General features: G+C 34.6%; 1 protein-coding gene across 13 annotated transcripts in view; it reads left to right on the forward strand.

The window, feature by feature from the left end:
* Window positions 1–26,912, forward strand: part of ARAP2 (ArfGAP with RhoGAP domain, ankyrin repeat and PH domain 2) — a 226,810-nt gene that overhangs the window by 136,723 nt on the left and 63,175 nt on the right. For 9 of the 13 annotated variants that reach the window (XR_011649522.1, XM_058299917.1, XM_058299924.1 and 6 more), the window contains 3 exons: window positions 15,816–15,979; window positions 18,188–18,400; window positions 22,764–22,869. Coding sequence is in view for 11 of the 13 variants with exons in the window: in XM_058299917.1 (XP_058155900.1) it covers window positions 15,816–15,979; window positions 18,188–18,400; window positions 22,764–22,869 (483 nt within the window). In the remaining 2 variants the exon portion in view is untranslated. Of the gene's footprint in view, window positions 1–13,070; window positions 13,131–15,815; window positions 15,980–18,187; window positions 18,401–22,763; window positions 22,870–26,912 lie in introns of all 13 variants that reach the window. The other 4 variants (XR_011649516.1, XM_058299900.1, XM_012525749.3 and 1 more) reach the window with 1 other exon arrangement.

Raw genomic sequence — 26,912 nt, forward strand, 5'->3', positions numbered from 1 at the left:
CCTCTTGGGTGAAAACCCATTATTTTAAAACCTGATGGAAATTTTCTGAATTTCATGTTTGTGTGTGTACCTTCTTCAAAAAATTGAGTACACCAATGAAGTTTACATATTTTTTTATGACAAACTCCTCAGTATCAATTATTGTATTTTTCTATACACCTGTATCCTTTGGACATTAACATACAAGTATTTAGAAGTACTTTCATTATTGTAAGGACTTTTTCAATGTAAGTAGCGAAAATAATATCCTGCATTATCTAGAGAGCTGGTCATACATAGCTAAAGCTTTATTCTTGAATTTATTCCCTTATTCTGTAAATATTTATTAAACTTCCACTCTGCATTAACTTTTTTTAAAGCTATTGGAGATACAGTGATGAATAAAATAGACAAGGTTCCTTCTTTTCATGAAGCATTTATGCTAGTGGGATAAGCAGTATAAACAGACAAAAATAATTCCATAGTATTATGCCAATCAATTTTTAATACTGTGAAGAAATGCAAGCAAGGTAAAGAGAGAGATCCTGATGGAACAGTATTCTGTTTTAGATGGGTAGTAAGAGGAGGTATCTAGTAAAGAAGTAAACTATGTGGTACTCTGGAGAGAGTATTCCTGGAGAGTAAATTATGCTTAAATACCTTTAGAGAATGCTGTTCTTGCCATGTTCAAGGTCTATAAGGAAGCTGCTATGACTGGGGAGATTCTAATGAGTGAGAGAGAAGGAAGACATTTTGTCAGAATTAGCCTTGAAAAAGATCATGTATGACCTTAGAGGTCACAGTGTGTAAAGAGTTGAATTTTATTCTTAAGTATGATGGAAACACACTCAATTTGAACATGGGATGTGAGAGTAAGAGTCATGGATGACTCCACAGTTTTTTGCCTGAGCATTTTCATGAATAGCAATACTGTTTTCTGAGATAACAGATACATGGAGAATATGGGTAGGGAGTAAATGGAAAGAGTATAGATAGAAAAGAGAACTAAGGTTGTATCCCCAGGGTCTCTATTATTTAGTCAGGAGGAAGAGGCTGATGAAGGAAAGAATCCTGTAAGGGGCAACTAGGGGGAAGTGGATTTGGTTCACCTGATAGAGCATCCACCTACCACATGGGAGGTCCAGGTTTCAAACCCAAGGACTCCTGACCCATGTGGTGAGCTGACCCACACACAGTGCTGATGTGCGCAAGGAGTGCCCTGCCACACAGGGGTGTCCCCCGCATAGGGGCACCCCACATGCAAGGAGTGCACCCCATAAGGAGAGCGCCCCGCATGACAAATGTGCAGCTCCCCCAAGAGTGGTGCTACACACGTGGAGAGCTGACTTAGCTAGATGACTAGATGACGCCACCAAAAGAGACAGAGATTCCCGGTGGTGCTGCTGACAAGAATATAAGTGGACACAAAAGAACGCACAGCAAATGGGCAGAGAGCAGACAACTGGGGGGGGGGGGGGGAGGGGGGACGAGGGAAGGGGAGAGAAATAAAAAATAAATGAATAAATAAAAATTTAAAAAGGAGCAGCTAGGGACAGATGTATCAGATCCATTAGGAAGGTGTAGTATCTTGAACATGCTTTTTTCCTTATTTCTTGTCATTTGCTTTAAAAATAATCCGTTAATTACACTGACTCATAATGTTTAGGTTTATGATAATACAAAGCTATAAAAAGTATTACTAAATCAACCTTCCCTCTGGTTATTTTCATTGCTGATGACAAGGATAATGACTTTCAACAGTTATCTGAACCTGCCTTTTCTTAAGTTTCATGGGAAGACATCAACAGCTTTAGACAATAGGCATATTGCTGATTAGAAGTTTGTGTCAGATTGTATTTTTCAATTTACAGCCATGCTTTAGTTCCCTGGCTGTTAAAACAAATACCATACAATGGATTGTCTTAACAACAGGAATTTATTGGCTCATGGGCTCAGATGCTAGCAGGCTTGCTTAGTCCCAGGGTCAGTATCTTCTGGTTGACTGGCAATCTCTTTGGTTTCTTGACTTTTCTGTCCCATGGCAATTCACATGGTGGCATCTTCTTCTTTTTCTTCCCAGTTCTGTTGACTTCCAGTTTCTGGCTGTACACCATGACTTTTCTCTCTGTGGCCTTCATCTTTATTCACTTGGGCCATACCTTTATCCAAGGAACCTCATTGTAAAAAGGTCCTATTTATATTGTGTCCTCACCAACAGGCATGGATTAAGATTATGTTTTACTGCTGTATATAAGTTCAAGCCACCACAAGACTTAATTAGGAGTTTGAATTTTCATTGATAAATTTCTGGGTTTATGATGGTACTTTAGATTCTGACTTTTGATACCAGCTAATGAAGATTTTACTCTACTATTAGAATACTGCTAATTACATGTTCAGAAATAGTGGTATTATGTGTAGATAGTATTATGGCTTTTAAGTATTATCATAAATGCAGTTCTTACAGTCATCTATTAATATATATGGAATGCCCGTTCAGGCAAAAATGGCTAACAATACAGACATGGTGTCTGAGCTCAGAGTTTGCCTTCTTAAATAAACAAGCAACGACTTGTTTAAATTCATTGTGTTTATCATTCTTATTTACTTTTATTCAGGTTACCATAGCCAAAGTATTTTTCTGTCATTTTTAGTCTATGAAAGATTTGACCCATGATTATAGTAGTATACATGTTTTAATAATAAAAAATTAGTAAACATGGATTAGAATTTTTAGTTTGGTGACTTTTTATTTAGTTCTTATAAAAGAACTTATGCTCCTTCATAAAGACAAGATAAGGAAGCCAGAGGACTAAATGTATTTTTTTCTATATGTCTTCACTTTTCTTCTGCACTGTAGGAATCAGAGGGTGAAATCCATTTGTAATACAGATATACTTTGAGTCCATGGAGTTGCAAACTAATGGAATTCCAAAATACTGGTCACAGCTGCTTCATCATGTTTTTGATAGTAATTTAAAAATGTTTCAACTGTAAGTGCTACATATTATCCAGGGCTGACTATGCTGAAAGCATTTTTAGCAAAATCAAGAGTAGAGAATGTGCTTGATGCCAGTAGGAGAAATACAGTAACAAGTAAATAACCAAGTCATTTTCTATCTATCTCTGAATAGCTGCCATATAATATACATCACTTGAAAACAACTATGTTTATCATATCCTTAGATCTCTGTTTTGTGTGTGTGTGTGTGTTTGTGTGGATAAATAGACTTCATCCAGTTTGTGGATAGTTTTCACATAGATAATAGTGGAAAAGGAGCAGAGTTGGGGGAAAGCCTGGGAGATAGTAAGTTTGATTTTAGACATGTTGAACATGAAATGCTTCTAAGACATTTAAAAGAATTTGCTAGGAAGGAATTATTTTTATGGAGCTCATGTTCATGAGAGAGTTATGGGGTGGAGATAAAGATTTTGTAGTTACCAGTATATATAAGGCAGATGGTGAATTCACTTAGGAGTTGTGAATAGAGTAAGAAGGGAAGAATTTACTGGTTAGAGCCTGATGAATAGATGTCAGTATGTGTGTTGGGGTGTTTATTGAGTAGCCTGTCTTGGAGGGTAAGCTCATTTATCCAGAAAATAAGGTGGGAAAGAGAGAGGTGTCACAGAGCTAAGGAAGAGTATATCAAGAAGTAAGGAGTAACACTATCAAAACCTGAAAACCAGTTGAAAGCAAAAGCAAAAAAAAAAAAAAGGGAAACGTCAGTTGCTGCCAAAGGGGCAAGGGACCCATGCCTGATAAGAACAGAAACAACTTTGGATAAGTAGCTCAGAGGCCATTTGGTGACTTTGGGGAGAGTAGATAAAGCAGGAACTGAATTAAATTAAAGTTGGGAGCTGAGTAAATTGAGACAGCTGGTGAGGATAGCTTGTCAAAGATTTCTGGAGGTTAATGGGATTAGTGAAGTAGAAAAGATTTGACCTAGGAAGGTAGATGTGTACAGTTTGTTTTAAGATGGTTTTTGAACTTGAACAAGCTTAAATTCTGATAGATAGGAGCAATAAAAAGAAAGAAATTAAAGATATAAGAGAGAGGACAACTAAGAGAGGTTGTCTTTTCTTCCTCAATTTTAAGAAGAAGAGAGGACCTGATAGATGGTTTTGGATATTGATAGTTTTCTAGATCTGGTGGTGGGATTTTGAGAGAGATAACAGTCTGATGGATTTTAGCTGTTTCATGAACAAGGAGATAATGATGACTCCTGAGCCTTTGGCCTGGGTGACATATGAATGGTAGTACCATTTACCAGAATAAAAAATATGTTTTTTTTCTCCCCAGTAGACAAACATAGCCAGATAATTGTTGATGTGACTACTTAAGAGCTGCTTCAATACCAAGTCAAAATAAGAGAATTTCACCACAATTTCCCTCTTTTTCATCTCTTTTTTGATCTCTTAACCCTTTGGAAAATAATGACTAAATAAAGTGGATTGTTAGATTCCTTCATGACAGTTAAAATTGTGGCTTTAGGAAATAAAACAACTTCCAATTACTCATGTTAATGACATGTAGAGATAGTATGAGTCATTGAGAGCAACCAATACTCATTTTAACTGTCTTAACCTTTATTTTTTACAAGTAATAGTGCCGCAAATCATAAGTACATATTATAAATAATTTCACATCTTTTTTCTTATCTCTGTCTACCTTTGATAAAAATGCTGAAATGTATCAGTGTTTCTTAAAGACAGCTGGGTGTAAAAAAATAATCTGGAACAGGAAAGTCTATAAATTGATAAACAACCACTAAATATAGTCACCATTTAGATACATATTTTAATCTTTATAGTAATTTTATCTATATGCATAACATGAGTATCTTTAGACAGAAAAATACTGCAATAATATTTTCCACACATGAGGAATTTTGCTCTAAAAAGCTCTAAACAGAAGGTGTTCCAGATGGTGTTGCTTTACTGTATATTCTTTGTATACTTAAAAAATATTATTTTGGAAAATAAAGCTTTCTTGATTATACTTAAGGGTTTTGAGCATGCTATTTAATGGTGTTTTTGGGATTTAGATTCTGTGCTTTTCTTTGAGTGCTTAGTCAGGATCTCTTTGTATGAAAAAAAAATCATGTTTTTGATTATCAATGTTAGTAAATGTTCTGGACCACCAGATCAAAAGGCATTTTCCTGGACAATAAGTCATATCTCTCCCTTTGAACGGAATGTTCAATACATAACAGATTCCTTTTATTAAAATTCAAAAACTATTTTTTCACTAAACCCCAGTCTGTATACCTATTTCTGATAAATAAGCTCTGTGTTCACCAACTTCACACTTGGTAGCTGTTGCTTGCATGCTTATTGCCAAAAACAAACTTTCCTTATGCTTTTGCTGACAAGCTCTTGTTTATAATAAATACTATATGAATAACTGTGTTTGTGTTATCAGAAACAAACTGGTGAGGTTTTTTTTTTTATTAGTTTTGTTTGTTTGTTTGTTTTCCATACTTATTGGTTGACACTAGATGGCTTCCAAGCCTGACTGCATTTCTGTTTTAATTAAAAATTCCAGATGTAAAGAAGCTAGCACTGGGTAATATGTTCCACAGTTACGGAATAGACTACTATTCTCAGTTTGGGTAATTAGAACCCTAAATTTAAGATTCCTTATTCCATATCAATTTATTACGTATGATCTTTCTTTTCCCCCTGAATTGTGTTTTGTAGTAGCTGGTATGTTTTCAAATACTCTGGAGAATTAATTATCTTAAAGTAGTTTCTAAATTTTGCATGTAATTGCAAATTAACAGTGGCCAATTGCCCACATTATCAACCGGACTACTTTTGTAACTTTCAGATGCCTTAATTCTTAAAAAAAGTTTAATCATATTGCAGCTAAAGCAAACAAGTGATTCCCTCCTCCCCCCACACCAGCAGGTTTTACAGAAAGAAAGAGACTATATCAATTTACATTATAAAGTGATTTTATTATAAAAAGAATTATGATAGAGGGACTACATAACAAAATATGGATTTCAGAGTTTTTATTATATGCTTCAAAAATTCATTTCATTAGGTTTAAAGCACCTTCTATTTACCTGGTTGTAAGATTATGAATAAATAAAAGCCAGATCATGAAAAAAATATATACAGAAGAATATGACGATCCCTCTTAGACATACAGGATCAGCAAATCCTTTTAGAGGTGTTTATCTGGGCCTGGAAGCCTAGGTAGGATTTTAGAAGGAAGACTTGAGGACTCTGAGAGACAAGTATATTCTCAGAAGTGGAGATAATAAGTTTAGAGAAATTAGAGTGGACTAGGGAATAACTTCAGTACAGTTTGGCCTTTCCCTTGAGTTATGGAGGGGGAAGCATGAGCCATGGGCTTGGAAAGATAGATTGATACCACATTAGCATTCAAAATTAAATTTAACTTAATACCTTGCCTTGTTCCAGAAAGGACTGCAGGCCCTTTACAAGGATTCACTATATATATATTTTTTATTTATTAATTTTTAAAACATACCAATTTTATTGATACACATTAATAAAGCATACAGTTCATATAAAGTGTACAGTCAATGGTATAATCACATAGTTGTGCACCCATCACGTATACACAAGATATATTTTTAAAGTATTTTAAAACTGTTTGACAAAGTATTGTAGAACATGAGTATTTAGATCCATTCTGTAACCAGTGGAACACATTAGAGGTTTTGAGCCAGGGCATAACAGGATTCTCACCTTACTGTAGGTGGTTTTCTGATTAGTGTATAGAAATGATGTTAAGAAATAACTGGAGCCCTTGCCTTTCCCTGGGAATCAGATATTTTACTGAACTGTTGGCTTCAAAAGAAACAGGCAAGTATTTAAATAGTTCTCATTGAATTATTGTGACTCAGACTTTCCTTCTGCATGTTTTCATAAAAATTCACATTTGTCTGTTTCTGACTAGGATTCCATCTCCATGCTACAGTTTCTTATCTAGGCAGGAAAAAAATATAATATATTTTTAAACTAAAATAAAGGTGATTTATGGGTTTGATAAAAAAAAAAATAGTTCTAGAATTCCATTTCTGGCCATGGAGGAATAACTACCATAGAGCGTGTTCTTCCACTGTAATCGACGAGAAAACTGGAAAAAGCATCTGAAACAACTGTTCTCAGACATAGGGAGAATAGACAGTCCAATATCGTGATCACTCAGAGAAGGGAAACAAATGAGGTAAACCTTAATATCACCTTTGCTTCTTGTCTGCAGGTGCTTTTCAACCATTGCACAGGAATGGGGGTGACCTAAGCAGAATGTGGCAGTTTTGCGAAGTTTAGGAGGTTGGGTATTCTGGTAGCTGGAATTTGTGGCACAGACTGCTAGAGAAGAGGGAGATATATAGAGAAAGTTTCAGAACTCTTTGTATGAGTTCCCTTGCATCTTTGGTTAAATACTGCTCTGTACATTTGTAGGGTGAAACTCTAAGAACCAGGTGGAAACAATAGGATGCTATTAACTGAACAATTTCCAGAGTTTTAACTGGATTGGGATATGTTTATATTCCTTTCAGCAGGGTTAGACAGATCTCATTAAATACAAAGGGCATTTACTAGAGATCCCAGAAGGATAGCACCTTAGTATTAAGGCTAAGGCAGTCCTATAGTAAAAACTACTCTATTCTTACCTTATAAAGCCTAAAAGCAGACTCTAAGGGATCAGCAGTTCCACAAATAATTAGTTACCTGCAAAAACAAACATCAGCTCTCTCTAAAGAAAGATGACACAATCCCAACACTCAACAAGTTAACATTCACGATGTCTGGCTTGCAATCAAAATTTCTAATGATGAAAAAACAGACAACACAATAGCCCTGCTGCAATCAAGGTGGCAAATTGAGACACATTAGGGTTCCCTCTCCTCACAGAAGCAAGAATTGGAAGAAACATCTTTCTCAATATTTCAGAAAACAGTTAAAGGACTGCAGTAACAGGATGAGCATGGAATCCAGGAAAAAGCTATCTAAAAGTGATAGGATCTCATGGTCCCATGCCTGACCCTATCCAGATCCCTCACTGACTCAGTGCAAAGCTGTCCACAATCTTAGTGCAGATACCTGGTCCCATTTAATAGAAGGAGCAGAGTAACCTTTGTGTACATATCGGGAGCATGTATGTTTGACCCAATCTGCCTGGTAGTGGCCTGAGTTACTGGACATCCTAGAACTTGTCCTGCAAGTAGAAGGCAGCTTACTGAACTCTCCTATAGAACACTGTGGGAAAGCTGTCAAATAGCTGCCCAAAGCAAGGGATTGCTGGCTCTAGGACATACAGTAAAGTTCTGCAACCATGAGGAAACCTTCCAAGGGAAGAGGGGAGGACATTCACATCTATGTATATGGGGGAATTCCTAGGGCTACATATGCATGCCGAAGACAGGAAGAATGCACAGAAATGATCAGGGCTTCCCCTATGCTTTGGAGCTAATCTCTAAACTCACTAAGAAGTGACTAAGATAATAGAATTAGCAAAGACTCTAACCAGTGATTTTAAATATTGTTTAAGTATATTCAAAGATGTAAAAGAAAACATAAATCTAAGAAAAATAGATAACTAAAAAGAAACCAAATGGAATGAAACATATAATATCGGAAAAGAAAATTTCACTGGATGGACTTGACATAACAGTAGACTCAACAGAAAAAAAAAGTCAGTGAATTTGAAGACATACCAATAGAAATGAACAAAATTAAAGCACAGAGAGAAAAAAGACTAAATAAAATCAAAATTGAAAAAAATCAAAAGACCCTAATGACCTGTAGGACAATATCAACCCATCTTGTTATTAGAATCCCAAAATGAGGGGGGGTGGGGCAGGAAAGTTCCTTGAATAATAGCCAAAAATATACTGAAATTGATTAAAAACCCACAGATATACTAAGTTCAATAGACCTCAAGCAGGATAAAGACACAGACCATATTAAGACATGTCATGATAAAATGCTTGAAAACTAGTGTGTGTCTAGGAGGAAGCACCAGAGGAAAAAAGACTTATTAATCCTGTGGTAACAAAGATGACAATAGCTTATCAAAACCAGTGCAAACCAGAACAAAGTGCAATGGAATCTTTAAAGTGCTGAATGAAAAATAAAAAAACAAAATAAAAAGCAGCTATCAACTTAGAATATGCCATTCAGCAAAAATATCTGTCAGATATAAAAGCAAATAAAGTATTTCTCCAGCCAAATAAGAGAGAGAATGCAAGCCTTTATGACAAGATATGTTAAAGGAATTTCTTCAGGCAGAAAGAACATTATACCAGGTGCAAATTTGAATCTGTGTAAAGGAATGAAGAACTCCAGAAATGGTTTATATGTTGGTAAATTTAAATGACATTTTTATCATTTTAAAATTCTTTTATAAGGTAATTGTTTAAAGCAAAATAACACTATAATGTGGTATTTATGGCATGTAGAAATAGAATGTATGACAATTTTACAAAGGACAAGAAAATGAAAATGAAAAATATGTTTGAATACATTTATATGTGAACTTATATAACGGATTAATATTGTTTGAAGGGTGACTTTTAAGATGAATATTGTAAACTCTAGAATAGTAGCTAACACATAAAGAGGAATAGCTGTTAAGCCAGTCGCAGAGATAAAATGGTTTCCTGAAAAATCATTAATCTAAAAGAACCCAAGAAGAAAATAAAAAGAAACAACGAGGTGGGACAATTAGAACACAAATAGAAAACAAATGGCAGGGTGGGAGAAATACTTAAACCCAGTCAAAATAATATTTTAAATGTTAATGACTAGACTAGATAAAAAATCATGACATAACATATATAGTCTATAAAAAATACACTTTAACTATAAAGACAGGTAAGATAAATGTAAAAGAATAAAGAAAGATATACCATGCAAATGCTAATCGTAAGAAAGCTGAAGAGGCCATATTTCTGTCAGACAAAGTAGGCTTCAGGACAGGAATATTATCAGAGAAGATTTTCTAATAAAAAGTGTCAGTTCATCAAGAAGACATACCAGTCTTCAAGATGCATGTAATGAGCTTCAAAACACATGAATTAAAAAGTTACCGAACTGAAGGAAAAATAGACAAACGTACAATTATTGTAGGAGAGTTCAACTCTTGGCTAACATTAACTGTTGGGACAAAATGATATAGAATAAGTTAAGGATATAGAAGACTTGGAATAATTTGATTTAATTGATACATATAATGTAGTACACCCATAACTAGAAATTAAAATCAGAAATGGCATGAACATTCATATCATGATTCATATTAGTCCAAAACTGAAAAAAAAAAAAAGTTAGATTTTCTTCACTAAGTGATTGGATAAACAGTGTAACAGGTTGTATATTCATATAAGGAATACTAAGCAACATCATAAAGATACCTATGTTAACATCAGTGTACATGAATCTAAAGTTTTTGTGCTGAACAAAAGAATCCAGGCACAAAAGAATAATATTGGATGAGTCTTTTTATATGACATTCTAGAATTGGCCAATAATGGATTGGAGAAGAGATTCACTGCACAGGTTATGAGGGAACATTTTATAAGTGATGTAAATGTCATGTATGCTGATTCTGTTGGTGGTTACATGAACATAAATATTTGTTAAGCTCTTCAAACTGCACCTTCAAATGAGTGCGTTTTATTGGATTAAGAAATTCCTAGGACCATATGTCCTTCCAATGATAAATCATCCTTTTCCAGTGGGGGGGTTGGGGGTGGAGGGAGATGGAGGAGAAGCCTACTATGGATGATTGGTATGATCTGCTTTGAGAGTTTGCCTTGGAAGTTTAAAGAAAAATGCACATTGAACATTTTAAACTTTTCTTCATTATCTTTTGTGTTTCTGAAATACCTAGTATGCTTTTCAAGGCAGTGTGTAGACACTCCCTTCTTTAAGAGCAATAGCACTTCTTTGTTATTCATGGCTACAGGAGATAATCTTCCAGGTTCATTCCAATAATGTTACTTTGTGTTGATCGGTTGTTCAAGACAGGCTGTTTTGTGAATTTGTGTAATAAAATGACTTAGACAAAGGAACAAAAAGAGAAACAACAGAGGTTGAATTCTTGAATGAGTGTTTTTGGAACTAAGGGCTAAGTCTCAAAATTATAGAGATCTGAATCCTCAGTAAAAGGAAAGATCATGGGCTAAGATTAGGCGGGGCCAGCAAAACTACTCTGTTATCCCAAATCTGCTGTTCCTAGCCCTAAGGTGTCTCAGGCAAATTGTTTTACCTTTTGGGGACTTAATTTTCCCATGCATAAATGTGAAAGGATTGGCCAAAATTTCTGGTTCTCTTGTCTGGCTCAAAAGCTGAGCGACAGACATCTAAGAAATCACGGTTGAGAAGGTTTAAATACTTTTTTCTCAAAGGAACAACCAAACTTTGTCTTATGTGATTTGCTTTCAATCACATTTTTAAAAACATAGATGTGTATAAAGAAGGAAACAAAATGCCCACACGTTCTCTACACGGAGATAAGTTAACATTTTGGTTTGTATTAACCAATTGTGTTATTGAATTTTTACATGCATGCAATTATGTATTCTCTGCTCATTTTACTAAACTTATCAATATATATCTTACGGTTGTATCCTAAATCACTTAGCCGTTCCCTGTTTGTTGTGACTTGAGCTTATTTCATTTCTTTTCGCACTATTTTTAAAATGTTCTGTTAAGTATGTTTTTTGTGTGTGAGGGTGAGTGTGTGCCTGACAGTGACTGAGAGAAAGACTATGTCTTTCATTTCAAATTATTTCCTTATGCAGAGTTCTGTGGTTGGAATTACTTGTTAAGTTATGTATATATATTTTAAGATTCTTGTTACATGATGTCAAGTCATTTTTAGAACATCTAATCAGTCTATCATTACACTTCAGTGATGAATATAATACAACTAAATCTTTGTTATTGTCTTTTGGACATATTGCTATTTTATTATATTTACTTTTTAATATCATTGGTTTGCATTTATTAACCATTGGCATTTCTTTTGTGAATATCTATACAAGGTTGATAACCTTTTTCATGTTGGGGGAAGAGAAATTTGGTGCATTTTTTTTTTGTATCATTGCCTAGGTTATTATCTTTTTTAGTCTTATTTATGGAGTTTGATATTTGCCTTTTAGTTTTGTTTAAAATATTCTTCATTTGCATAAATATTTTTATTTTTTATGAAAATTTATTGATCCTATCATTTGTGAATTCACTTCAAGCTCTTGCCAGTAGACTTGGCTTAAATATGATGGTCTACATTTTGTGGTTATTATAGTATAATTTTTGAGATACTTGTTTTTATCAGTCCTGGATAGCTGAGTCTTAGTGAGCTATCTTGATTCATTATATAATATAGGGATATTTCCTTTTTATGACATTGAAGTGCCTTTTAACATATATGCTTATGGAATGGACAGTTAGTTCATTTCTCTATAATTTGAGTTCATCAAAACACTTTTCAGATTTTTAATATGTAAATGAATGTTTCCTTGAAATTCTTATCCAGAAATGTGAAATGGTTGAAAAACTTGAAATCATAGAGTTACTAAGGATTTGTGTTGAAAATACTCTTTGATACTTTATTCAATGTGCACAGAGTTTTGATAAGCATCTGAGAGGAAAGTTGTTGAACTGATACTATTAAATGTCAAACATTTACTGCTCTAGATGATATATTTTAGAATTCACTCTGACAAGTTGACTGAGGAGTTCTAATCCTCGCTAGTGCACAGGAGACAAACTTGTCATCACGAGATTTCTTCTTACTAGAAAGAAAATGCAAAGTTTGAAATGCTCACATTTAATAGCAGAATTATACTGGTCTTGTAGGAGAGTACATTGCATTTGAGATTTCTTTCACTGCTTGCCAAAATACCCATTGTAGTTTTTATAATCAAACAGTTTTAGAGTTTATCAGATTGAGAAATGTATATAAATAAGATCCAGGGAAATTATCTTTTTCTTTTTACCTAAATTCCTGAATTTAGCAAACCTCATTTTGAGTAAGTCTATGTAATTTAAGGGATTGATATTTCTCAGGGAAATTAACTGGAGTTATATACTATTTCATTTAGACAAATATACCCAGTGACAGAATGCTTTTGTGCTAAAGATGATGCAAGAGAAATAAAAAGGTATGTCATGGGTCTTAGAGCAAGTGGCAGAGTTCTTTAGAAAGAAAATTACAAAACCTGGAGATTAGAGCTGCCATAGTTGTGTGGGGGGAAAAAAAACAAAGAGAGAGATGTGAAAAATCAAGAGATGAGGATTACAGGTACTATTGTCAGTAAAAAAGTAGTAATTAGAGCAACTTCAAAAGATATTCCAAATGAGTTTAGTGAGGTGCCTTTCGTTTTGTGTTCTTACAGGAGCATTTCAAGAAGAGAAACCAAAGAAAGAAAGATTTTTTAAATTATTAAATTAGAACTTATAAATTATTAAGAATATAAAAGATTACCAAAAAATAAAATTCCCTAGAACCCATTCAGCTCATTTTTTTTTGATCAGGTTGCATCCAAATGCACATTCTCATAGTCTGAAAGCAAGATTAAATTCTTTTCCTTTGGTATAGATATACTTGAACTATATTAGCAATTATTTCAATTTATGTTTCAAGTGGAATTTTATATCTAGTGATAGGACTTTTAAAACTCTTATGAGTGACGCGGACTTGGCTTAGTGGATAGAGCATCCGCCTACCACATGGGAGGTCCACAGTTTAAACTCAGGATTTCCTTGACCAGTGTGGAGCTGGCCCATGCTCAGTGCTGATGTGCGCATGGAGTGCTGTGCCACGCCGGGGTGTACCCTGCGTAGGGGAGCCCCATGCACAAGGAGTGCGCTCTGTAAGGAGAGCCGCCCATCATGAAAGAAAGTGCAGCCTGCCCAGGAATGGCGCCACACATACACAGAGCTGACACAACAAGATGACGCAACAAAAAGAAACACAGATTCCTGGTGCTGCTGACAAGAATAGAAGGGGACACAAAAAGAGCATACAGTGAATGGACACAGAGAGCAGACAACTGGGGAGGCAGGGAGGTGGGGAAGGGAGAGAAATAAATACAAAATAAATAAATCTTAAAAAAAAGAAAACAACTCTTATGTGCCACCTAAATGCCATGAACTATACTAGTGACTAGAAATCCTGTAATATTTTCCCTCCTTGCCTGCAGTTTGTGGTTTAGAAGCTAAAATGTTCACCCAGATAGTTACAATAGATAGTATAATAGAGGGCTGAAAAGGGACACTTTTGCATACTAAGTATAAGAAGAGATCAGGGACAGAGTAGCAGAGAGCGTTGCCTGGAATACACTTTTGTAGGAGGAGTTGGAAAAGCCAAAGAAGAGGAAATATTTATTGCAAAGACTTGGAGATAATCTGGCCTGTATTTTTCTCTCCAACTTTATCTGCCATTTCCATATATTCAGGACATTCTGAAAAAAAGACAAAAACCATGTCTCCTAGTTTTCAGAGTGTCTCGAGTATAGAGGAATGGCAGATAGAGTTGGAGAAAAAAAATATGGGCCAGATTATGAAGGCCTTTAAGTCTTGAAAGTTCAAGAGCTTTAAAAGGACATTGATGAGGAAGCAATGTCATTGACTTTGCATTTTAGAAAAATTATCTGGCAGCCTTGAGACAAAGGAATTAGGAGGAAAATGGATTCTATTAGGAGTGATTTTAGTGACCCAGTGCACTATGAAGACTGAAATGAGGCCATATCAGGAAAGAGGAGAAAGAGTAAAGATGTCAGGGAGCTGGTCGCCACAGAATTTTATGACTAAATGCACGTGGCCATGATTGAGAGAGAAATACAAATCTACAATTAATTAATCCTAAATTTTTGGTGGGATCACTAAGTCGCGAATTGTGGTGCTAGGAACAATTTGGTATTGGCAGGGAGCAAGGTGTGAGATAACTGTTGTTCATTAGGATGAAGTGTCCGAAAATAAATATTACTTTTATTATTTATTTTAGTTATTAATATTACTTGTATTGAATGCTAAGGTAGGTACTACTATTATCCTCATTTGACATATGATAAAACTGAGACACAAATGAGGTAAATAACTGTTCAAATTAATGAAGTAACAAAGGCCATAAGTGGTAGAGCTAAAATTTGAGTCTAGAAAGTCTGGCTCCCTTAACTGCTCTACTTTTTCTGTCACATGGAGATCTTTAACTGCTCTGCTCTTTCTGTCATATGGAGATCTGCTTTGTGAAAGGTGTAGCCTGGATATAGGGATTTCAGGGTTTCCAGTTTATAGGGGAGTTGAAACCCCTGGCCTAAAGGAAACCTGGAGAGTACTTGGAGTTTGTCGGTGCACAGAGGTTACAGCCCTGTTTGTCAAAAAGAGAAATTGAACTTGGGAAAGAGACTGAGTGTTCAGAAAGATAGGAGGAAAAGCCAGAAAGAATTGTGTTATAAAAGCCATGTTTGTTGGTATATTTTTAATCCTTTTAAGAAATAGGTTCTTCAGTGATTCTAAAATCTGGAATATACAAACAAATATCCATTAGAAATCACTGGAGAAGCTTATCAGGGCAGTTTCAGTTCATTTCAGAAACATTTTAGTTCATTTCAGTTCATTTCAGAATGAAAGGAGGTGAGGCTGCAAATTCAGAGAACTCCCTAAGGAGAAATGTTACTGTAAAGGCAAAGGAGTGATTGAGAGGAAGCTAGCAGGCGATGGAGGGTAAAGAAGGTGGGTGAATGAGACAGGGTCACATTTATCTGGGTTTAAGGATAATCTGTCCTGAAGAATTTTTCTTTAAAAAAAGCAAAATTATAATTTGAAATGCTTTTTAAACTTTACAGAACATTATATATCCATGGGCATACCAAGTTGGATTTCACAGTCTGGCATAGTGCAATTGAAAAAGCAGCAGGTACAGATGGTAATGCATTACAAGATCAGCAGCTCAGCAAAAACGACGTTCCCATTATCGTGAACAGCTGTATAGCATTTGTTACACAGTATGGTAAGTATCACAGAGTTTTTATTCAACCCCCAGAACTCATAGTATCATTCTTACAGTTTTGATGTGGTATCTCCATTGGACTAAATTAAGGTCCTTTATATTTGTAAGTACACAAGTGAAAAATAAAAGCATAGTCACTGTTCAGCTAACTGCCATTCCTTCTTCCAAATAGTGTACTTCTATCATTTCCTTCTTCCTTTCTAGGCATAAAATTATTAAGTAACATATGAAAGGGTCTATATTATAAAACAGAGGTTAAAAATAGTAGATTAAAGACTATATTTTTCAAAGTCTGGAATAAATCCTAGGGGTAACACATAGTGCCTTAGCATGGTTTTAAAAGTATAAACTTTGGAACAATTGCTTTTTTGTGTGAGCATGAGCCTCATTCAGCGTGCTAGGTCACATATTTGTATTAAGAACTCTTTGGTCCTTTAATAATTTGGACTCACTTGCAACAGGTGCTTTTATGAATAGTTTGCAGGTAAAAAAATAACTGGGTCTATACCTACATGGTCCAGCTTCATATATTTTTTTTAATTTAATATGCCATCATAGTGTTTTTAGATATACCTAAAATGTAACCATTATTCTTCCTGTTTATTTTCAAATTATTATGAATCCTTCAAATTCCTTCTCTCTCATATATCTCCTTAGTATTCAAAAAGGTAGAAGTTCCTTAACTATATTTTTTATATAAAAATGCTTTTGACCTTTTAATCCATACATGAATGCCATCTATTTACATTACAAATGTGGAAAAGAGTAACATGATTGAGTGCCATTTGGAAGGTGTCTTAACTTGTTTTGCTCCCCGAATATCAGAGAAGCGATACATATTTTTAATTTGAAAAGAAGTTGTAATCATTGAGAGTGCTGCAGTTAAACATTGTGTTATTAGTTTATTACTTATTTATTGAGTGTTGTATGCCAGCCTTTGTCTAGAAACTAGAAAAACAGCATGGGGTATAAAAACGTCAAGCAGAACTATGGATCCTATGTTCTAGTATGGGAAACTGACAGTAAACTGATGTACTAACTCTCTGCCTTGTTGCTTTTTCTGTGAGTCCCCACCCACCAACGGGGCAGGGACTCAACATCCTGCTGACTTAGCCCAAACAAAGCCTTAATCATAATTTAATCAAGTAAGAGAGACCACTGAATCCAATATAACCTAATATGCCTGGAGGACAGACCGATTTACAAACATAATCCAGTATCTTGTTTGAAATTCATAAACAGTATCAAACTGCTACAACCAGTAAATTCTAGACAAGCAAGATAGGCGAAGACTAGGAAAGTAGACACAGAGGAAGGAAGAAAAAGAGATATGAGATCATGGTATCATGATATCATGGGATTAAAAGATATTTAACAGGAATTCATTTGGAGTGTCAAATCCTGCAGGGAGGTGTCATGATATAAAAACAAAAGCCTCTAGAAAACCAAGTGTCTTTGGTGTTCATGACAAAAATGGTCCCAAAGGAGTGCAAGTCGGGCACAGAAGCAAGATGGTGTGGTTCAAGGAATAATAGAGATATGAGACCATAGAAAAAATAAATATAGGAAACTCAGCTCATTTTTTTTTTTAAAGGATGAGGGTAAGAGACTTTGGAGAGGACAAGGGAGGATTTTTGTATTTTTATCATTACCATTATCATCACCATCATCATATCATCATTCTTATGATCTCTATAACTGCATCTCTTATTTTATATGGCAACTTGATGAATCAATAACTTTGAAATAACTATCTCTTTATCAGGGAGAAAGCAGGTAAAAAAAGAAATTAATATACATTTATGAAGGCAAGAGTTTGAGGAAATTTATACCAGGGAGCCTCACTTTTGTCAGTGAATGGATGCAAGGTTGGATACTGGGAGGCTTAAAAGTGAGGACAGGATATTTGAAGTAAAAGGACATTTTAAAAATTACTATGGAAAACTGAAGAAAGAGCTGCTTAGGGGCTTGCTAAAATCTGAGAACAGAATCGTTTTTCATCAGGTTTACATTTTAATTACCAAAAGCAAAAAATAAAAAGGAGGAAAAGTCTTTCCCCCTGCACACATTTTTATATCAACTTTGAATAATGATTTCTTCATTTTATTCATCATGCCAACACAAAGATTTGTTCTATTTTTAAATATCAAAGTGGATTTTTATTTTAGACTAATATGTTTTTTTTTATCACCCTTTCTGAAAACAAAGGTTTAGGATGCAAATATATCTATGAAAAGAATGGTGATCCTGTGCACATAACTGAACTACTGGAGAGTTTCAAAAAGGATGCAAGAAGCTTTAAACTGAGGGCTGGAAAACATCAGCTTGAGGATGTGACAGGCGTGTTGAAAAGTTTTCTCTCTGACATTGATGATGCGCTTCTTACTAAGGAGCTCTATCCGTATTGGATCTCTGCTTTAGGTAAATAGAACAAAATAAATACTTGCCTTTTATTTTTATATTTAGATATTTTAAGTTCTCTTCGATAATCTGAAACTTTAACTGAAAACAACGAAGTACAAAATGGCTTAGGAAAAAACTTGTGCAAATAATAAACTAGTTGTTTATATCTACCTCAAAATAAATTTATAATACTTGCTAAATAGTGGTTTATGTACTGAATTTGCAATAAATGTCTTACTCAGTTTGCTTTAAGTTGAAAGTGTCATATTCAGATCAATGTATGCTTTTAATTCCTCATTAAGAGTAAAATGAAAGGTTTAAGACAAGATTTGTTTTGCAAGATTCTCCCATATGACTCAGTTTTTCTGTCATTCATTCTGCATTATGTTAGTGTACATAACATTTTAGAAAATTCTTTCTTACTGTGTTTTCCCTAGATTCCATCTACTGAAATAAAGAAGCTTTGCTATACTATAAAGAAAACCTATTTAAGAAATGATCTAGTTATCAAATCACTCATTGGGTCAAATTGATTTCAGTGGAACCCATTTTTACATCCATTAATTCAAACATTGGATTGAAGGTTTTCATTTTATTGAAACATTTCAACAATAAAGATTTATAAATATAAACATTGTCTTTAACCCCATCTTTCTAATAAAGCTATTTTCATTTTTTTCATGTTATTTTATAGTCTCTATCCCTACATATATAATTTACATAGCATCTTTACTTTAACTTAATAAATTAGACATTTCCATGTTAATACAGTTTTAAAAATGATCTTTTACAAATACTCATTTTTTCAGCTTTTAAAAAGTTTATCATTGAATTATACCATAAATTAAAAGTCTAACCAGTTTCTTTCTTGTATATTTAACCTGTTTCAGGATATTTTTGAGAATATCCTTTGAATTTTATTGTATGATATTCTCTGTTGAAAATTAGTTTTTCTAAGGGATTAATTTTGAAATCCCTAATTAACATCCATAGTTTGGAAAAATATCCTAGAATGACCCTTATTAGTGCCAGCAAGTATATTGTAGTATTGTAATTAAAATAACACTTTTTGTGATTTAACTACATAATCAGAAATCTTTTACTTGCTTCCTATTCTTTTTCAAGTCAATAGAGTTTATTCTAATCAGCCTACACAAAGATTCTTTGTCATAAGGAGAGTTTTGTATACTTCTCTGGGATTTAACATGGAATGAGATATATACATCTCTATATGCCCAGTTACCTTGCACCCTCACTTTTGTTTTAAGAAATTTTAATGGTGATTTATAACTGAGGTTATTTATAGTATCTCCATTTTAGAAATATTTACCATTTCTCTTTACTGTAAAACCAGTTACCAAATATGTTATCAAAATATATGACAAATTGTTTTAACTAAAATTCTCAAATTCAGTGAAAAAGAGATCTTCACTGTTGTCAGTCTAATAGGAAGAGGTAGTTGGCAAGTGGCAGACATATTATCAGAGAGGAATGTGTTCAAATTTCAGCTGGATGTGAGTGATCTGAGAATTCATTCGGAAAATGCTTTGAATGTTGAGTCAAATAGTCTTCAAGTGCTTTGCTTTTCGATCCAATATAGTTCACCCAGCTGCATCAGGCAGGCTCCATTCGGATCTGTGGCATGTGTAAGAATAGACTGGAAATCTCTAGGTACCCTCATAGGAGAGGGTCCTGTATACCTGAGGCCAAGGCTGCCTTGCCCCTATTTCAATGATATAATGACCTGATCTTCTAAGAACACTCATAAATTGCCTGAATTTGGTGGCCATTTGAATTACTCTATTTTCTATGCAACCTGAAATCTCTCTTGAGTTTTACTTTGAATTTGCTTAGCTTTTTTATTAATTACTCAAATTAGTCTGATGTAAGATACCAAAAATCGGTTGGTTTTTATGAAGGGTATTTATTTGGGATAGAAGTTCACAGTGACCAGGCCATAAAGCATAAGGTATTTCCCTCACCAAAGTCTATTGCCATGTATTGGAGCAAGATGGCTGCTGACATCTGCCAGGGTTCAGGCTTCCTGGGTTCCTCTTTTCCTGGGACTCATTTCTCTCTGGGCTCAACTCCTCTGTTTTCTCCACCAATGTAGAGTACGAAGCTCTCTAGGATTTGCCTCTCTCCACAAAGCCAGCTGTACACTACTAGGCAACCAGCTCTGTTTCTTTCCCCAGGGCTTGAGTCTCTCTGGGCTCAGCTGCTCTGCTCCTCTTTGTGCTTACTTTCTGGGCTGCAGCTCAAAACTCTGACATCAGAATTCTAACTTCCTTCAGTGCAGTGTGGTTTCTCTCTGAGTCCCTGCCCACCAAGGGGGTGGGGACTCAATGTCCTATTGGCATTGCCCAATCAAAGCCTTAATCATTATCTAATCAAGTAAAAGCTAAACCTCTGAATCCAATATACTCTAATATTCCCAGAGGGACAGTCCAGTTTACAAACATAATCCAATATCTATTTTTGAAATTCATAAACCATATCAAACTGCTATAGCTTTATTTTGAAAAAATCATCTATTCTCATAAAATGTGTGATAAATGCTGTACTAGCTGAATCCATTGGAACTTTTGTTTTAACTCTAGTATTATTTAAGCGTTACTGAGTAAATGCAATTTCTGCTGCAATTAGGAAATGGATAACAGGAGGGTAAATGCTTGAATTATAATAGGAATGCTAAATAATTCTTAATTCATTTCCAGTATAGTCTAATATGATTTGGATGTTGTCCTCCCTTTTAGACTGTCATCTAAAAGTGCAGTTAAGCCAATCTGACTGTATTTACTTTTTTTTTTTTAAGATTTATTTATTTTATTACTCTCCCCTCCTCCCCCACCCCAGTTGTCTGTTCTCTGTGTCTATTTGCTGCATGTTCTTCTTTGTCCGCTTCTGTTGTTATCAGTGGCACGGGAATCTGTGTTTCTTTTTGTTGCGTCATCTTGTTGTGTCAGCTCTCCATGTAGGCGGCACCATTTCAGGGCAGGCTGCACTTTCTTTCACGCTGGGCGGCTCTCCTTACAGGGTGCACTTCTTGTGCATGGGGCTCCCCTACACAGGGACACACTAGCGTGGCAGGGCACTCCTTGCGCTCATCAGCACTGTGCATGGGCCAGCTCCACATGGGTCAGGGAGGCCCGGGGTTTGAACCGTGGACCTCCCATGTGGTAGACAGGTGCCCTAACCACTGGGCCAGGTCCACTTCCCTGTATTTACTTTTATAGATCTCATATTCAGGCTAAATCAGTACAAAAGAAATATCAGTTACAGTTTTAAAGTAGGAATGTACTTGAAAAATGCGTCAGAATGTTTCTTACATTCTCAGGGATCCTAATGCCCTTTAAAAGTGACCATGTACTTTTAAAAAATCATTAATATGCTTCTGGATTTCTACGAATCTAGTAGCCAGGACTAAGCAAGAAATGAAAAAGTCTGTTTCGAAAGGTAGTTGGGAATTGAGAGAGAATACAGGAGTTGAGAGAGAATATGGAAGTACAATCCCCTTCATTTACAAAGTCAGAACAAGTTATTTACTTAAAAAATGTCTTTTTTTCCCATTAGTGTGTTACACAAAACCAACACCAAACATATTCTAGAGTCTAGAACTTTGGGGGGATGGGGATCCTGTCTTTAGTTTCTCCAGATTTTTTACTTCTTAGGGTTAGAAGAATGAAGGGTAACTCCTTCTCACCCTCTTCTCCATGAGTCAGTCAAGTTCTGTCCACTACAAAGGCAAAAGGTCCATCCACTTCTAAGTCTGGGTCATAGTTGTTAGGGCCCAGCTATGGCTTCTTTCATAATTCCCTCATCTTCAACAAAGAGTTGAAGATACCAGGGCTGGTAAATGACCTTACATATAGATCTGAGGGGTCATGCTGACCGTTCATAACTCTGGGATGGTTCACAGTTTAGGGAAGAACTTTTTAAGTTCATAAAGAAAGAAGTATCAGAAATACCATTTTCAAATACAAATAGTGAAACTTTTCCACATCCGGAGTTAAAGCACTTTTGACTTATCACTTCAATTTGCCCTCCAATTTAAATAAGTAATTTAATGTTTTCCTGTTAAGTGAAGTTCAACAGTCCAAAAAGTGGAAGATACGAATGCAAAACATTCCTTCCCCCTGCTTTGAAAGTGCTTTAGTTTTAATTACAAAATGTAAGAACTGTAGCATACAGCCAAAAATATTTATGTAAATAAATGCTTTTCCAGAATTATAGGCAATTACTTAAGAAGTTTGAATGTTGTACTACTGAAATCTGATTGTCTCCCTTATTGAAATCTAATTTTAAATATTGTTTTAAAATACTAATAAAAGGAAAATTTTATAATGTGTTAAGGTAAGCCTAAAGATTTTTTTTTTTCCAGATACCCAAGATGACAAGGAAAGAACTAAAAAGTATGCAGCATTTATACGTACTCTTCCAGGAGTCAACCGAGCAACATTGGCGGCTATAATTGAACACCTTTATAGGTGGGTAGATTTGTGAGCTCTTTTAGACGTTTCAAACATAGCACGCAATAAGTATTATTTTTTAAATTTAAGTCCTGTGGTTAATCCTTTGCAGATGACTGAATCTTTCACTATATTTTAGGAACTGTCTCAAAATGAATATCCTAATAAAATAGGCTTTAACCTTTCTTCCTGTGTAAGTCAGTCACACGTAGAGATAAATAGCACTAGAAAATTTCTTAAATGAATGAGAAATAATCACATAGGGCATCCTTAAATGCATGCAGTACATAGGCAATAATTTTAAAACTCATTTGGGAGGGAGGAAGGGAGGGAGGAGGTACAGAGACCAGAATTCTAGAGCAGGACTCTTCTGTAAATGTAGTGTTTTCTCACAGTAGACTCTTCATAACGCTGATCTCCTCATTATCATTTTATATCTTCCCAACCATTACATTTTGGTGTCAGACCATTGATTGGAGGAGGAAATTTTAAAAGGTAAAAACATTTTCTATGTCAGGGCATGAAAGCCCCCTCAACTTGGAAGGATGGGTGGAATATAATGGTGACTTGAGAAAGGAGGTCTAAGGATGAGGATGTTTGGCAATAATATTTTAGGTTAAAACCAAAAATGCATATGTTTGTTGTCAGCAAGAATTATTATTAAAAAACTTTAGTAAGACTTTAATGAAGCATAAATTTTGTTTAAGGAATATTTTATTGTAGCTTACTACATAGCTGAAACACTCCCTTGAATAAATTTCTAAAAATCAGAGTTCTACTAACAGTTCCATTTTTTGGAATCAGGATCTAGAAATCTTTCACAATTTGTTGTCTTAGATTCTCTTTATCACTTTTTCCAACTACCGCTTCTCATGCATGTAAACTCTTTATTGTAAGATTGATTTTCTTACTGTACCATATACATCTTATCTGTGTATTTTATAATCCTACTGCTATGTCTATGAGGTATTGGGACCAATCTCAGTATACAGAAATTTAGCATGTGACATAGAATTATGAAAGAGGGATTGAATAATTACATGTTGAGGTCCTGAGAGTGCTTCCTTGCTTTGAGTTGAAAGGGACAAATTAACTGGGCATGAAAGAAAGATTAGTATGAAAAATGGTCGAAGATGATTTTGGAGGGAAGTAGAAGTGCTATGAGATGAGAATGTTGTAGGCTGTGAAGGGCTTTATAGTTCATGTAAGACATTTAGATTAAGTGATGTGGAATGATTAATCAAATCTGTTTTAGGAGAATAACTTCTATGATGGGATTGGTAATTAGATAACAGCTTCTTTGGGTCTCTGGTGAGAGGGTCTGGGTGAGAAGAGAAGGAACAGATTGAATATGGAACTCTTATGAATACCAATATCTAGGGCCAGAGAAATGAAAGAAGGAAACAAAATATTATATTGCACCCACTTTATGCCAAAAATTAAGGCAACCACAGAGACTAAAAAAAGAGGTGAGCAGAGTACCAAAGGAGAGTGGTATTAGAGAAGGAAGTCTCAGAGAACAGGAATTGTGTTGTTTTTTTTTAACCAATCAATTTTATTGGTACATGTTAATAAAGCATACAATTCATCCAAAGTATACAATCAATGGCATTGGTGTAATTTTACAGTCGTGTACTCATCACCTCAGTCCCCATTAGAGCTTTTTCATTATTTCAATAATAATATAAAGCAGAAAACAAACAAAAAAAATGCTTCCCCCACTGTACATAGCAGGCTATGCTTGTACAATTACTTATTTATTAAGTAGTTTTATTGAGATATATACCATAGGATCTATCCAAAGTATAGAATCATAGCTTTTAGTATACTCATAGTGTTGTGCATTCATCACCACAAAAAATTTTAGAAACATTTCATTATTCAGAAAAGAAAATGGCAAATGTGCAGTAAATGTTTCATATAGTTTATAACCTAGTGTAATAAAAGTTTACTGTGGTTTGAGAGGAGTGTTCACAAAATTATTCAGTCCTCTATTAACTTCCAATTCCTTTTGCATTTTGTAACTATCTGATGACTGTACTTGCGGTTCTGTCAAATTGCTGCATGATTTGGCATTTTTTAATGCCTTTCTTATATTATCATATATATGATGTCATGTTTACTTATTTTTTCATGTAACTAATGGAGTCTATGGTCCTTTATAGAAAGGAGCTAGATCATTCTTGATTCATTCTCTTGATGAAGTGTGGTCTCTCTAATTTAGTGTATAATTTAAAATTTTTCAGATGTTATTAAAGAGACAATGAAGCCACTCTTGTATATGCAGACCCTGACAAATAGAATCAATAGTTATTTTCATGGTGCAGTACTTAACAGTTATCTTCTACTACATTTTTCTCATTAAAATTTTCACATACAAAAATCAACTCAAAGTTGATCAAGGACCTAAATATAAGAGCTAAAAGTATAAAACTCTTAGAAAATTACATAGGGGCAAATCCTCATGACCTAGGATTCAGCAATGGATTCTTAGATATAACATCAAAAGCATGAGCAACAAAAGATAAAATAGGTTTGATTTCATCAAAATTAAAAACTTTCACATATCAAAGGAAATTATCAAGAAAGTAAAGGTAGTCTGTGTGTGGGAAAAATGGTTTCAAACCATTTTGGATAAGGGGCTTAATATCCAGAATATATAAAAAGCTATTATAGTACAACAACAAAAAGACAAACAACCCCTATAAAAAAATGGGCAAATGATTTAAAAAGACATTTCTCCAAAGATTTGCAAATGGCCAGTCTATACCTGAAAAGATGCTCACCATCATTAGTCATTAGGGAAAAACAAATCAAATCAAAACCCCAATGAGATACCACTTTACTTCCATAAGGATGGCTATTGTTTAAAAAAAAGAAACAAAAAGAAAGAAAACCAAAAAATAACAAGGGTTGAAGAGGATACAGACAAATAAATTGAAACTCTAGTGTATTATTGGTGAGAATGTAAAATGATAAAGCCTTTGTGGAAAGTAATATGACAGTTCCTATAAAAGATAAATATAGAATTGCTATATGACCCAGTAATCCTACATCCCTGCAAAAATCCAAAAAGAGTGAAAACAGGATCACAAATAGATACTTGTATACCAGTGTTTGTGCTTACATTATTCACAATAACCAAAAGCTAGAAACATCCCAAGTGTCCAACAACAAATCAGTGGATAATAAAATGTGGTTCAGCTGTACAATGGAATATTATTCTGTACTAAGAATTAAGTTATAAGACATGCCACAAGAGGAACCTTGAAAACATGAATGGAATAAACAAGGCATCAAAGCACAAATATTGTGTGATATCACTTATAAGAGATGAATAGAATAGTAAATTCTTAGAGATAGAAAGCAGGTTTTAGAGGTTATGGGAGAAAGGGGAGGAGGGATGGACGAAGGGGGACTGTTTGTTTTGTAAAAAAAAAAATTTCCCTTCTTGTGGTTTCTGTTCTAGTTTTTTATCACTTTGAACTTATATTTATGAATCTTTCAGTGCTCATTGTAGTATACTTATTGGGAGAGTTGATTTCCTCTGACACCATGGACCCAACAACTTCGTTTTCTAAATGCAGATATTTCTGAAATTTAAAGAAAGGAAAGCTAAAAGAGACCTGACTTATCAACTAATTTAACATTCTTATTTTACATGAAGAAACTAAATCTGGAAAAATTTATATAATTATAAAATACATTAGTGATTATATTCAATAAATGTGTGGTTTTATTTTTAAATCAATTGTCCATTTTTTGAAACATAGTATTCTTTTTTTTATTATCATACAAACACATGATGCCACATTTCTTTCTCACCTGATATACACTTACCTGAAGATTGAGTCCAGTCTTGCACCTGGAATTTGAATCTATCTATGTGCCTTCAGCTATCTTTTTTGCCTGGTTTGCTTCTCACCTCCTGTCCCCTTTTCCCTCTTTCATTTATGCTTTCATCCCACAAATCTTTAAGCTTTTTTAAACACACCTTTATGTGTTGGCTACTGGCTTTCCCATTATGAGGAATTGCTTAGATGTGGTCAATGATCCTCTTA

The sequence above is a fragment of the Dasypus novemcinctus genome, chromosome 1 (assembly GCF_030445035.2).
Source record: "Dasypus novemcinctus isolate mDasNov1 chromosome 1, mDasNov1.1.hap2, whole genome shotgun sequence".
Classification (NCBI taxonomy): Eukaryota; Metazoa; Chordata; class Mammalia; order Cingulata; family Dasypodidae; genus Dasypus; species Dasypus novemcinctus.